The sequence below is a fragment of the Monopterus albus genome, unplaced genomic scaffold, assembly GCF_001952655.1.
Source record: "Monopterus albus unplaced genomic scaffold, M_albus_1.0 scaffold32.1, whole genome shotgun sequence".
Lineage (NCBI taxonomy): Eukaryota > Metazoa > Chordata > Actinopteri > Synbranchiformes > Synbranchidae > Monopterus > Monopterus albus.
This window is the reverse complement of record NW_018127912.1, coordinates 1,638,724-1,653,304: the sequence shown is the minus strand read 5'-3', so window position 1 is coordinate 1,653,304 and position 14,581 is coordinate 1,638,724. Positions and strand designations below refer to the sequence as shown.

General features: G+C 39.1%; 1 protein-coding gene across 22 annotated transcripts in view; it reads left to right on the top strand.

Moving 5' to 3' along the window:
* Positions 1 to 7,283, top strand: part of ptprdb (protein tyrosine phosphatase receptor type Db) — a 140,937-nt gene extending 133,654 nt beyond the window's left edge. For all 22 annotated transcript variants that reach the window (XM_020597106.1, XM_020597107.1, XM_020597127.1 and 19 more), the window contains 6 exons: positions 3,659 to 3,837; positions 3,950 to 4,076; positions 4,937 to 5,062; positions 5,185 to 5,339; positions 5,718 to 5,853; positions 5,996 to 7,283. In XM_020597106.1, coding sequence (XP_020452762.1) covers positions 3,659 to 3,837; positions 3,950 to 4,076; positions 4,937 to 5,062; positions 5,185 to 5,339; positions 5,718 to 5,853; positions 5,996 to 6,064 — 792 coding nt within the window. In that variant the 3' untranslated portion in view covers positions 6,065 to 7,283. The remainder of the gene's footprint in view (positions 1 to 3,658; positions 3,838 to 3,949; positions 4,077 to 4,936; positions 5,063 to 5,184; positions 5,340 to 5,717; positions 5,854 to 5,995) is intronic.
* Positions 7,284 to 14,581: the final 7,298 nt, after the last annotated feature.

Below are 14,581 nucleotides of genomic sequence, written 5' to 3'. Positions count from 1 at the left end.
GCCCTCACTGAAGGAGTGCAGCAGGGATGTCTTGCCTAGTCTGGAGTTGCCAACTAGGACCACGTTAAAGAGAAGGGTCAGGGCAAACAGCCCTTCTTTTTTTATCTTTTGCTGAGTCTCATTCCACACAGGTTGTCTTCTTGGAGACATGGGCATCTTCTTTGCTCAGGTAAATCATGACTTCCTTAGAGGAGGAGCTTTTACTACATCCAGTGTTCTTTTAGGATTCTTGTTCCTCATCATCACCCTCTTCATCTTCCTACTCACTGAGCTGGTGCAGTAAATACTGGGGCCTACCTTGAAGCAGGTGTAGCAGATGGTCCTTGTTGATGGAGATGACTCAACAGAGGGGCCACCTGTCTGCCCAACACCTCCTCATCTACCCCGTCTTCATCTCAGTTTTTACTTTCTTCATTCTTAGCTTTTTCTTAGCAGTACTCACCATGCCGGGTGATTTTTTTTTTTTTTTTTTGGACTTTGCCTTTACATCATGCACACTGGGTGAAACGGAATTGGTGGAGCCATTGCCTGAGGGTGTTGTCGACATGTGATGGTGAAGGAGGAAGCAGTGATGGTTGTGTCATCCACTCACCCCAACCGGTCGAGGCAGAAGGCCGCCCACCAAGAGCCGGGGTCTGTCAGAGGTTTCTTCCATTAAAGGGATTTTTCTCTCCCCGCTGTCGCCAAGTGTTTGCTCAAGGGGGGTTTATTGGGTTTTCCTCTATAATAATAATAATAATAATAATAGTAAGGTCTAGACCTTACTTTGTAAAGTATCCTGAGATGACCTTTGTTGTGATTTGGTGGTACACAAATAAATTGATTTGAATTGAATTCACCTTCACCTTTTGCCCACTGGCTGGTGTTAATAAAATGTGTTGTTGAGGCCACAGGTCTCCACTTCTGCTTCTTTCTGAGTGAGGTTTGAGGCACACCACAACATACTGTACATCTCGCCTGTCCTTCAAATGTTGGTTCATTTCTCTGAGGAGGTCAGGCTTTTTTATGAGGCCCTGCTTCTCTCTCTGCGATCCCTCAGCTACTCTGCATTGTCCCAATGCAGCTGGATGGCCTGCTCCTGCAGTATGGTCAGCTGTTTTTGGGCCAGCGGCACCTACTGACTGGTGACAGCACTGACAGTGCTCGGAACAGCTCGTTGTTGGTCATCTTCATCTTCTCCACGTGGCTCTGAGCTCTCACCACTCAGCTCACAGCACTAGAGATCTGACTCTTTCTGCCTCTGGAAAAGTTGTTCCAGTTGTTCTCTGTGGACAATAGTTAGTGCTCCAGGTTTTGGCTGCACAGCTGAAGATGCTTCAAGTCCTTTAGTGGCAGCCTGTCTTTCCCGTTGTTGATCTGTGCCTTCATCTCTTCATATAATTGATAGATCTCACTGTCATGTGTCGCAGCCTCCCTCTGGAGGGCGCTCTCTATCTCCTTCTTCCTTTGATTTGATGGTGACCCATAGTCTCTTTTCATGCAATAACAAATGAAAGGTCTCAATGTTTTCATTCTTAGCAGAATGTAAAAAAAACCACACAATGTAATTTGAGCCCTGCATGTGACTGTAAGAGTTCAAACTTGACATGATTCTCAGGACCTCTAGCACTTCTCATCTTCACTGACCGAATGAACTGAGGTTCCTTTTAAGCTCTTCATCTTTGACACAGCACTTGGCAAAACAGTCTCACCACTAGATTTGGTAGCTGCTGGATGTTTAACAGTGATGTTCATAGGAACAACAGCTTGGAAACAACTTTCTCCACAAGTGCAGTTTGTACTTTATGACCCTGGATTTCTTCACCTTGATAGTCACTTTCCAAGTTGTTACATTTTGAGTTTCATATAGTCAGGGTGGATGACTGGATTTGAAAGAGATTATGCACTTGCACCATTTGAATCCAAGGTAAGAGAGTTCTGCTGAGGGCTTTAGAAAGCATTGTTTTAGAAGTTTGATGGGTACACACAGAAAAACCAAATAATGCAGGCTAGAATGTAGCAGTTTATAATAAAATCTTTGGGAAAGGTTATTTTCAAACATTTAGGGAGCTGATCAGAATTCAGAGTGAGAACATCAAACATATAACCATCAATACACGAGTAAGAAGACAGGACAGAATTTCTTCAAAGTGTTATTAAAGTGTGTTATTTTATTCTGCCTGCTTTTATTTAGTTTATTCTGGTATTTACCTCTTGCCAGATGAGTTCTCTGCAGGCCTGTCTGGTCTGACTGAGTAGCTTTATCCATGCAGGTATATATTGGAAGCAGGTGGCTTAAATTCTTCCTGGAATGGTTTGTGTCTGCTTAGTCTCTCAGAGGGCAAAGTAAACACAAAGCCACCCTAAGCAATCTCCCTCATCCTGTGCTCCAGCATTCATGTCCTAATGGCAGCGGTCTCCCCAGAATGACAATCAACTGAGCTCTCGCTGAACTGTTTGCTCAGCCTGATTATGATGCAAAACATATGCCAGGGTTGTCCCAGTCACCAGATCTCATCTCACTGGAACATTTATGGTGAACTGTACAGCGCCATCCGAAACAGCACTTTTCCACCATTTTCAACAAAATACTGAAAAGGATGGAAATTCTCACGGAGCAGCATCGCATTCCTCGGTTAAAATCACAAAGTCGAAGCACGTGGTGGAGAAAAGAAAGAAACTAAGCTGTTCTGGCAGGTTTGGGTAATCCAACACCCCATTAAGACATACTGTTTTTGTTTCCTTTCACAGAGATTTGACTGGTGTACAGAGGTTGCCAGTGATTTTATCCAAGCTTTACAGATGGTGAAAATAATGTGCTGTATCAAAGCGGTGAGAAGGTTTGTGTTTGCCAGACTTTATTGATAAGACCAGGTCAAATTCAAACCAAATGACATGAAGAATTACTATTGTTGACGCTGGAAACTGGGTTCAAAGTACCCGAGTGCACTGGTGAACCTGGGTTTAGTGTGGGATTTTCCAGCTTGGTCTGTCTGTTAGAAACTGCTGTTTCTCCCAGAGCGCTCCAGTAGCCACCGATGGTCGAGGCTCAGTTCATGAGACCCCATTGTTTCCCCACTGAGTCTGTGGTTTCACTCTGCCTGTTCTCTGTTGTTCGGCCTTTCTTTGTATGCCATGTGGTCAGGTGTGAGAGAGAGTGTACAGTATGTGCTCACGTCTGCCTGTCTACAAATATCCATATGAATGTGTGTGTCCCAGGTTTTTTTTTTTCCACCGGGGCAGGATCAACTGTGGTTCACATATGTGCGTTGAGACATTGTGGGGCCTTGTGGTTTCTGTCCCCCCGACTCTTGATTTTCTTCTTCCTCTTCTCATTCATCTCATTTTATTTCCTTTCTAGTCCCTACCACTGCCCTCGCCCCCCTATATCGCCCCGTCTTTGTTTATTCAGTTGAAGATGTCTGACTAACTAGCCTCAGGCTCGCCGAGTAAAGCTGATGTTGTAATATCACTTGTCCAGTTTGCAAGAGGAAAACCAAGCCTTGTGCTAAATACATTTGACTGAGGTCAATTAATTTGAATTAGTTAGAACTTTATTTTCCTTCCCTCCTTTAATCCATTCACCCTTTGTGCATTGCATGCTCTCATAAACACTGGATTTGAGGCCCATACGTTACAATCTATAAAACTTTGTAAAGATTTTGTTTTTCTATTCCAGCGTCTGGCCAGTGCCAAGGCCCACACATCACGGTTCGTGAGTGCCAACCTGCCATGCAACAAGTTCAAGAACCGGCTGGTGAACATCATGCCCTATGAAACCACCCGAGTGTGTCTGCAGCCAATCAGAGGAGTGGAGGGATCTGACTATATCAATGCCAGCTTCATTGATGGATACAGGTCAGAGAAAACTGTACTAAACATCAGTTATTCTGTAATGTTATTATATGCCTTCTAGGTATTCAGACAAAGTTATATTCATATACAGTAATCCATGTATTTGTGGGTCTAGGCAGCAAAAGGCCTACATAGCAACCCAAGGCCCACTAGCAGAGACCACAGAGGACTACTGGAGGATGCTGTGGGAACACAATTCCACCATAGTTGTCATGCTAACCAAATTGAGAGAAATGGGACGGGTACGGATACACAGACACACACAGACCACTGTAATCAAGGGCACTGTGTAGGACAATGTTAGAATGCATTGCCTCTACTGGGAAGCAAACCTCTCATTCTGCTGTGATGATGTGAGCAACAGAGATGATTCTCTGATGACTGATATTATGTGTCCGTATACAGACAGCTTTAAAGTAAGTATGTGCCAAAAAATATAAAGAAAATTGTGTTCATTTTTATTCATTAAAGTCATTTAATGGACTGGAAGAAAATCTAAACAAAGACAAAAAAAAACTGTGAAATTCACACTAATAAAAATTACACTTTAAAGAGTAAACAAGGTTTTAATGCGCATCAGCCCGCAGTTTCAAATAGTAACAAGTTATTTATTACATGATTATTACATGACAACACATTTATAATATTGCTCATTATACTGTAATTCCAGCTCATTTTCAAGTTTTTATTTTCAGAAGGTAATACTTTGCTCACTTTTAGATTTGCTCCTCATTGTTGTGTTGACTTTGCTTTAGCAGAAATCATCACCAGGGGAGGGCTGTGAACTGTGTAGCCTATGTTGATGAATATCTGTAAAAAATAAAAAGATGATGAGCCCTGACTTTCACAAACCATATAAGAATAAGTGAAAATGCATGCAATACAGTGACAGAGTGTGAAAGGGGGAAATAATGATGTTTGTTATATCTCATGAACATTAAATCTCATCTGCCACATAATTATCTTCACATGAATAATGAATTCCACAAGTCAGGGAGACATTTTCATGACCAGGTAGCCAGAACTTGTTGCCTTTACACTGTAAATCCCTCAAATATGATGTAAAGCTCTGAACTGAAGCCTCCGCTATGTCGTCCTGCAGGAGAAGTGTCACCAGTACTGGCCTGCCGAGCGCTCAGCCAGGTACCAGTACTTTGTGGTGGATCCTATGGCTGAGTACAACATGCCCCAGTACATCCTCCGAGAGTTCAAAGTCACTGATGCCAGGGTGGGTCATCAATTTGTTTGGGTTTTTTGTTAATGTGCATGAGAGGGACAGCAGCTTGCTTAATGTTTTTCTTTTCTATTTTTTTTTTATTTAAAAATAATACGATATATTTTTCCGTGTAGGATGGCCAGTCACGAACAGTTCGTCAGTTCCAGTTCACCGATTGGCCGGAACAAGGAGTGCCAAAGTCAGGGGAGGGATTTATTGATTTTATTGGCCAGGTGCACAAAACTAAAGAACAGTTTGGCCAGGATGGGCCGATTACTGTGCACTGCAGGTAAGATGCCTCCTCCCCACTGGCCTCTGTATGTTTGGTCATTCCCGATGTTCATTGTGCCACACATTTGATCACTGCAGTTGTTTAAAGAACTACACTCTGTCAGCTCACAGATGATATCACAGTCAGTCCTGTTTGTTTGAAAAGCTTGTAATGCACACAACATGCCGCAACAGAAAAATGAAATTATAAAATACACAACACACCAAGAGAATGTATAAAAATACCAGGGAGAACAAAAAAGACCTGATAAAAGACTATGCAAATAACCGGAATGAGGTCATTTTTAAAAAAAATAATGATAACGTTGTGAGTAGGTAATTATACATGACTACAGGTGGTAGAGTTTTAAATATGGTTCGACCTATCCACCAACAGTGCTGGAGTAGGGAGGACCGGTGTGTTCATCACCCTCAGTATTGTGCTAGAGAGGATGCGGTACGAGGGAGTGGTGGACATTTTCCAGACTGTCAAGATGCTGCGCACCCAGAGACCTGCCACCGTTCAGACAGAGGTGAGCTTCTCCACAGTTATTATTGTGTCTCGCTTTTTATTTCTAGTACCCGCTCTTTGTAAAACAACAAGTAGTGCATTTTGTGTCTGCTGCTGTTTCAGTCTTTGTCTGTCCCTCACTAATCACTTTTGCCTCCCTCCAGGACCAGTACCAGTTCTGCTACCGGGCCAGTCTGGAGTACTTGGGAAGCTTTGATCACTATGCAACATAAACCTAGCGGCCGTCTCTCATGCCACGTCCCACCTAGTGCACTTTTCTTAGGCCCCACAGGGCCTGAATTACTGCGCTAGGCTGTGACGTGATTTTACCACCACATGCAGAGTGATGGGGGACCATCGGCTTATCCTGTACCCAGAAACAGCACCTCTAACTGAGCCATAGCAACTCGCTTGACAAGGGTGTTTTCTTCCACCCTCAGCCCAAACACACCCATTGGTCAGTCTGAAGAAGCAACTTCAACCACTGTTCCAATCAGAATACTTGATCAAATATAGATTTTTATTATTCGTTTCAGTGCTTTTTGTGAGCACCCAGATTGCTTTACATTGTTTGGGTGTGGAACTCTTCACCTCGTCCACCACCAGTGTAGCATCACCAACTGAAAAACAGGACCTGGCTACAGAGTATTTAGCTATCACAGAAAATTTTTGATTTTTCTATCTTGAAGACTGTCTTGAAGGAGTCTACACATTATGGAAGCCTCAAGGACTGAAAGAACTGGGACTTTTAAGCACCAGAGAATTGCCAACAGGAGACTGAAAGCACAGAGTGCACAGTATTTAAAAGGCCAAGAACATGTCCCAAAACAAAAAGGCACCAAGAGGATTTTTTTTTTATTTTGTGGAAACAGACTCTCGTTTCCTGCGGATGAAAAATAAGATATTTCTACCATACAGTAATAAAAACCACCAGTTCAACCTTATGCTTCACGGTTTAAGATAAGGGAAAATTGAGAGGGGTTTAAAATGCACACCACAAAGTAAAACATTGATTTAGTTTTTTAGAAAATTACAGACATGTGATTATCTTGTTAGTTTTTTTTTAACTGGGTATTCCTTATGCCACGTTCTTTTTTTGTTTGTTTGTTTTTACCAGACTATGACTTTGTCCACAATGACAACACAATGGCAAAGTTGTTCTTGTTTCTTTTTTTTCTGTGTAGTCCAATGGGCTGTAGCGGCTTCTTTTAAAGTGATAGTGTAAAGTGTAAAATCAAATCTAGAGTTCACAATTCTATAAAAAAAAAAAACACCACCACCAGTCTCTTTTTTGATGTCAGAGACCTGAGGACAGCCACTGTCGAGTTCCCCCGGAGGGACAGCATTAACCCTCCTGCTACCAGAAAGTCCTGAGAACAAATCTGCCAAGTCGTTCTGTGTGTACACTGAGAGAGAGCACAGATAAAGGGAGTATGCACAGAAAGGAAACTAAGGAAAAATTTTCTCACTGGAATGCTCACCTCTGACTTTTATCTGTCTGATTCTGTGTGCAATAAGTAGATGTATTATATATTTTTGTGTCAACTCACTAACTGCAGTTATATGCCATTATGATGATGATATTGATGACGGTGTTTCCTTTCCCAGACACGAGGATGTTAACACTTGATACGGTTCCCACCACTGTTCAGTGTGTCCAAACAGAGGAATGACCTCTGACCTCTAAGGAAGTAGATCTTGTGTATCATGTCACAGCTCCAGTAGGTGATGGCATCCGTCTGTGTGTCACAGCATCCAACGAATGATCAAACTCATATTTCAAACAGCATCTAATAAGTATTTTTATTTTAGATTTCTAGTGCCTTATATTACACGCCTATTTTGATAAAGTTACTTTAAAGGGTTTTACGTATGCTTGTATGTATGCGACTTGAATGTTTGTATATGATTTTGTTATGTTACAGTATGTGATAATATCTTGTTTGTTTTGTATGGAAAGCTTTGTGTAGGCTGGATAGTTGTGCTCATTACTTTAAACTCAGCAAATGCATCATCATATCTCGTTTAATCAAAAAAAAAAAAGAATTTTATTTTACATGAGGCTCAATTATAGACCAAAAAATGGTTTCAAAATACACTAATAGCAGGATGGTCTGATTATTTTGGACAGAAAAAAAGGTTCTATGTCAACAGCTTTTTCTTCCTGGGACACCTACACAAGCTTCGTGTATATACTCTTTCATGGAAACCTCAGTTTGCCTGCCATGAATTTCTGGCCAAACTAGCAACTTTGGCACAGTCTGTGAGCTGGCTCAGACAAGTCATATTTACCCAGCTATGTAGAAATATATATATATATAAAGCAAAATGGCAGTGGCTTTCTTTATCAGTTTAAAGAATAAGCAAAGTGACAGTAATGTTTTCCACCTAAAAACCCTTCATCTATCATCAGCAAACAACCTGTGCTCTTCATTCTGATGTCTTCAGTTTCTCATATATATATATTCCTTTAATGACAAAGGCTGAGAGAAGTTCAGGTGCTATATCCCTACAATACAAAACCTACATCATATTATTTTTGCTCTTTTAATGCTAGACCATATAAGGGATTGCTGACAGTTTTCCGCCATCTTACAGTAACCCTCTTGTCACTTTTTGTATGCATGATACAGTTTCAAGATGCCCCCTTTGGTCGCACCTGTTATGGGAAGACTTGCACTTTCTCTCTTCGTACTATGCACTAATATTAGCATTCTAGTATCTCTGAGAGCCTCCCCCACCCCCCCAAAAAGGAGTTCAATAAAGATGGTGTAATGCTCACATTGGTTGTGTATATGTAAATAACACAAAACACAGAGAGTAAATGGAATGCATAACTAAATAAATGATTAAGGTAAAGTGAACAAAAAAAATCTATCAGATATATAGAGTGATATAATAAAAGGTTGCACCTGAAATCACAGTTTTACTGCACAGCTGTATGTGCAATACATCACAGTGTGGATTTGTTGTACCACAGTTGAGACGTTTCACAGAGCAGTGTTCTATTTTACCCCCCGGTGTATCATGTAGATGGACTAAACTGGAGTTTATAAATTGTATAAAAGCAAAAATATGGTGTGTTACTTGGATCACTTACCTCCAATTGGTCTGTAAATGTAATTTTTTTTTTAAAGTTTTTTTTTTCCTGCTCCGAGTCAACAAGTGCGTTTTATTTTCTTACATTGGTTCGCAGAGCAGGTGAAAACCGAAAAACAGGTCTGTATGGATTTCTGTTCTTTGTCAACACAAGTTTCATTTGTTACAAATAAACTCAAGTGAAACAATTGGTACTGCTCTTGTTTGATGTATCAGTATTTTACACTTTAAATATATGTTCCTAATAACAATTGACTCCCACTTAATAGTCGTAGAATTTTGGCCGAGAAAAGTATTTGTGTTATTTCAAAGGATCATAATCATCCGTTTAACCATTATAAGTGCAGCATACATTAGCACAGATTTAACAAGGACACATATCTATCCTCCCACTCCTTGCTTCCTCCACCTGACCTAGATTGCTTCCTGTGTGGGCGGAGCTTCTGTGAGCCGCCTCACCTGTGGCTAATCAAACCAGCAAACAGGTCTCAGGAAGAAGAACGTTTTCTTAATCATTTGTTTGGACTGTGTTGTAAAAATGATCTGTAAGTACTTTTTAATTGTTTGTTCAAGAGTTGAGTTATATTCTTTGGTAGCTTAGTTGTTACATGCCATAAAAGTACAGTTTTTGTACAGGGTTGTTATTGTGTTTGTTTACTTGCTGCAATTAAGTATTATATTTTTTATATAATCAGAAAAAAACAGATATTTTGGGCATTCATGGGATGGGTACATGTCAGTTTTAGGAGAGAAATACTTAGTCACAATATGCTACAGTAGCATGGACTGAGGAAAGCTGAGCCAAGTCTGATGAAGTGGAGCTGAGCCTGAGATGTTCTAAAATGGCCACTGGACAGATAAATTACTTTTCTTACTATTCCATTTACTAAGTCCAGTAAAATTTGGCCGTGTAATGAGCATTCTAGCCTCACAGGGCTTGCATTGCTCTAAATGTTTAGTCTTGTTAAATCCATCCTGGGAAGCTGAATCAAGCAACAGTCTGCAGCGAGTGGAGAGCTGCAGCTGAAAGGACTCCCCTCATTCATGCCTGACTTGTTATTGTAAAGACAAGGTGAATCCTTTCTGTCAAGTCTGCCAGGCTGTAGGGAAGCTGCTTTGCTTCTGGGCTTCAAGCAGAACATTTGAGCTCAGCTGTCTTGCTGTTTCAGCTTCTGAAGCTCTGTTGCATTTGCCATGAGCTGTGTTATCAGCTCAGTTTTTAGAAATTCAAGATTTACTCTAGTAGACTGTGTGGGATGCTCCATTTGGCTTTTTTTATCAGAGCAGCCAGTGTGGCAGTGGACAGGGCTCCCTTTGTGTTGAACTTGGCTATTGCGAGGAACTAAGCATGGCTGCAGGCACACTGCAAATGGAGGGTTTTATTTACCTAAATTGCAGTGTCCATGAGAACCATGTTCCTGTAAGATGAAATTGAGCTAAATGACAAAAGGAAAACCATGTTTTCCAAGACACAGAACACAATATTGGGGACATGGAGCATTCATTACACAATACAACAACCCCAGTTCTAAAGAAAAGGTGGGAAGTAAATTGTAAATAAATACTGAATGAAATGGTTTGGAAAGACTCATTTAATTGAAAACAATATAACATATTACATTTTGAAACTGAGAAATTTTATCTTTTTTTTTTTTTTATTATTTGATGTCAGCAACACCTTAAATAAAAGTTGGGACAGGGGTATGTTTACCACTCTGCATTACCTCTTCTTTTAACACGCAAATGTTTGGGAACTGAGGAGACCAATTGATTTAGTTTTGAAAGAGAATTTTTTATTTTTTTTTATTTCAGCTACTCTACACTTTGGGGCTTCATTTGTCATATATTCATGTCATACTGGCCTTCCTCCCGGAGTCAGGCCAGTTAAGGCAAGGTTGTTGTCATATGTGCAGAATGGGATTTGGCATTGTCTTCCTGAAATAAACAAGGCCTTCACTGAAAAAGACATCATGTGGATGGCTGTATATAACCTGCAGGTTATATATCGCCTCACCTGATCCTTGCTTCTAAAAGGCTAGCCTCTCTGGAATGCTCTTTTTATATCCAATCATGATGCTGACCAGTTGCCAATTAACCTAAATAGTTATGGGTTAAAAAAAAAAAAACATTACACAACTTCTTTTGTTGCCCCTGTGGAATGTGTTGCTGGCCTCAAATTTAGATTAAAGCAAACTATATGAAATTGAACATTAGATACCTTTGTACTGGTACCAAATGACTATGGGTAAAAGGGGTTTTCCAAAAATTTCATTCGGTTTTAATTTACAATTTACACATTGTCCCAACTTTTTTGGAACTGGGGCTGTGCAATGCAACAGGGACCATTGGTATCAGCTGTAGATAGCTTATCAGTTTAAGCTACAAAATAGTTTTGCTCTTTGTTATTTAAATATAACATTCATATTGAATTACACAAATTAAACTGTGGCTTGTGTTTTCCCTATAAGGCCGACAACAGGGACCTGAGTGGTTTGGTGTGGTTTTTATGTAGGTCTTTACAAAACTGACCAGTTACCAAACCTATGATTAAGCCAACTAGACTTTTGCTGAAGGGACGTCACTATCATGTATAAAATCATGTTTAACTGTGACAAAATAGGCATGTTTCATGGCAGCCATTTTGAAAAGGAAGCACACAGGTGAAATTAATATTAATGACAGCCAGTGGTGGAAGAAGTACTCAGATTGGTTACTTAAAAGTAAAATAAAAGTATTAGCATCAAAATATATTAAAGTACCAACAGTAAATGTACTCATTACATAGAGTTCACATTCATCTATATCATGTTATTGGATTATAATTATTGTGCACATACATTTGTTGCAGCTGGTAAAGGTGGAGTTAACTTTAACTACCTTTTCATGCTTTGGATTACAACTAGGTAGCTTGTGAATTTCCCACCTAGGATCCATAGTCTGATGGTTGTGCTATATTTTATTAATCTGATTCTGAAAAGTAATCAAATAAATGTAGTGAAGTAGAAAATCTAATATTTGCATCTAAAATGTAGTGAAGTTGAAGTATGAAGAAGCAGAAAATATGAAAATACTAAAGTAAACAAATGTCTCAACATCATACTTGGGTAAATGTACTTCATTACTTTCCACCAGTGATGACAGTTGTATTTCACTTATAAGAGGCTGTGTGCATGCTGACTAGAACAGTTTGCTGCAATACTTAACAGAACTGAGTCTTCAGTGTTATTACACCGGTTCTTTTCCTGCTATGAAAAGGATCTATATTGTGTGAGTAATCTAGGTGGTTTGTAAGAGCACACCTCATCTTATGCATATACAATGAGACATGTAACTGGGTCTTGTCTTTTTAAATTGAATAATTGGAGTGAGAATTGGCCAAATGTTTAGCCCAGTTGATACAAGCCACAGTTCTAATATAGTGAATGAAAACAGAGTCCAAACAGAAACAAGTGGGTTTCAATCAGCATTACAACTGAATAAACCTGCTCACTGAAAAAGGCATCCAGTCTTCAACCTTGAATATTTACCAATATCCAAATGACATGCTTGGGTTTGTTTTTGTTAGAATTTAAGATATGAGCCACTATAGGTCATAAAAAGACAGGTTGGAACCTAAGTGGTTTTTTTGGTGACAAAGATGTCGTCTTTCTTTGGCTTTAGTTCCACGAAGCACTGTTTGAGCCAGGCTGTGAAGTGGTTTCCACAGAAGTCCAAAGCTTTTGTAGCCCCACCACTACTACTTCACTTCCTATCTGCTACTCGGGATCCACTGGAACAGCAAGGCTGAATTTGCTGGCAAGTATTCTTCAGCATGAGATAACATTGTACAGTAGTTTATGGTTAAAACCATATCATTGATGTTCACTAACTTAGAAAATGCATTTTTGCCTGACAGATTAATAAGGTGTTCATAAACCTCGACACAGCAGAAAGTAATTTCCTTAATGTTTATATACTCTCCTTGCATAGGTTTTGGAGATCATGATGCTATAAAAATGTAAATGATTGTCCTAAACATAAAAGTACTCTACACAAAGTGTTAGGCTTACTAGTAAAAATTAGGTGCAGTCTGTAATCGGAGCAAAAGGTGGCGCTACAAAGTATTAACTTAAGGGGGCTGAATAAATTTGCATGCCCGATTTTTCAGTTTTTTATTTGTTAAAAAAGTTTGCAATATCCAATAAATTTTGTTCCACTTCATGATTGTGTCCCACTTGTTGTTGATTCTTCACAAAAAATTACAGTTTTATATCTTTATGTTTGAAGCCTGAAATGTGGCAAAAGGTCGCAAAGTTCAAGGGGGCCGAATACTTTCGCAAGGCACTGTATATACACTCACTGGTCACTTTATTAGGTACAGCTGTACAATTATATGCAACTCAATGCAACATTTCCTCAATATGTGTTTATGAAGCTTATTTTTGGTGAAATTGTCAAATGTATAAATCCAATGATATGTTTATTATTGAGGTGAGAGAAAAGGTGTTGTTGTACTGGACTACATTATATTCAGTGGTGTTCCTAATATTCTGACCCTCATGTATGTAACCAGGGAGGACCAAATTATAGACAACTCTGAATATAATATAGTCCAGTACAACACCTTTAACTATAACCACAGTAATAAATATGCAAGTGAATTTATACATTTGACAATTTCACCAAAAACCGAAACATTTTGAGCTTCATGAACCCAAATGTTAAGGTGGAAGTGTTGCACTGAAGTGCATACACTTGTACAGGTGTGCCTAAAAAGTGGCTGGGTAATGTATATATTTAAGAACCTTTTGGAAACAAACTGGCAGTGGTGTAAGAAGTACTCAGATCCCTTACTCTTAAGTAAAGATAGCACTACCACAATGTAAAAGTACTCAAAATACAGATTATGCAGAATGGCATATTTAAAATTAATATGAACATCAAATTTAATGTTGCAGCTGGTGAGCTAGTTAAGTAGCGTATATGCTTGACGTTTGAAGTACTTTACATACTGCTGGGTAGCTTGTGAATTTTCCACCAGAGATCAATAAAATCTTAAAATTATAGTGTAACTTTTGTATTAATCTGGTTTTGAAAAGTAAAGTTAAAAATAAATGTAGTGGAGTAAAAAGTGCAATGTCTCTAAATGTAGTGAAGTCAAAGTACGAAGTAGCACAATGAAAATACTAAAGTATAAATACCACAATTGTATTTAAGTAAATGTACTGAGTTACTTTCCACCACTGCAATCTGTAGCTGGTTGACAGCCAGCAGTCATTTCATGCCCTCATTCAGCTTCTGATGAGGCAGGAATTAAGTTTCCCTTAACATATTTAAGACATCTGTATATGATGGTCACCGTTTGGTTTATTGTATATTTTAAAAAAATAAATTTAGAATATCTAGTTATTGTTCCACGATGTGCCGAGAACTAAAAATCATATGCAACTCATTTATTAAATTCAAACCTTTTACTGCTGCACCTGGAATTACTTAATTCTTAATTGAATTTTATTAAAATTAAGACACTTTAAAAAAATGTATTTTTAATTGTTTTCCTTACAGCAGTTAGCAATAGTTTAACTATAGCAAGCAAAAAAATAAATAAAAAATTTTAAATAGTTTCAGTGTTTCATTCAACTGAGCAACTGTAGCATTTCACGTTAACAGGG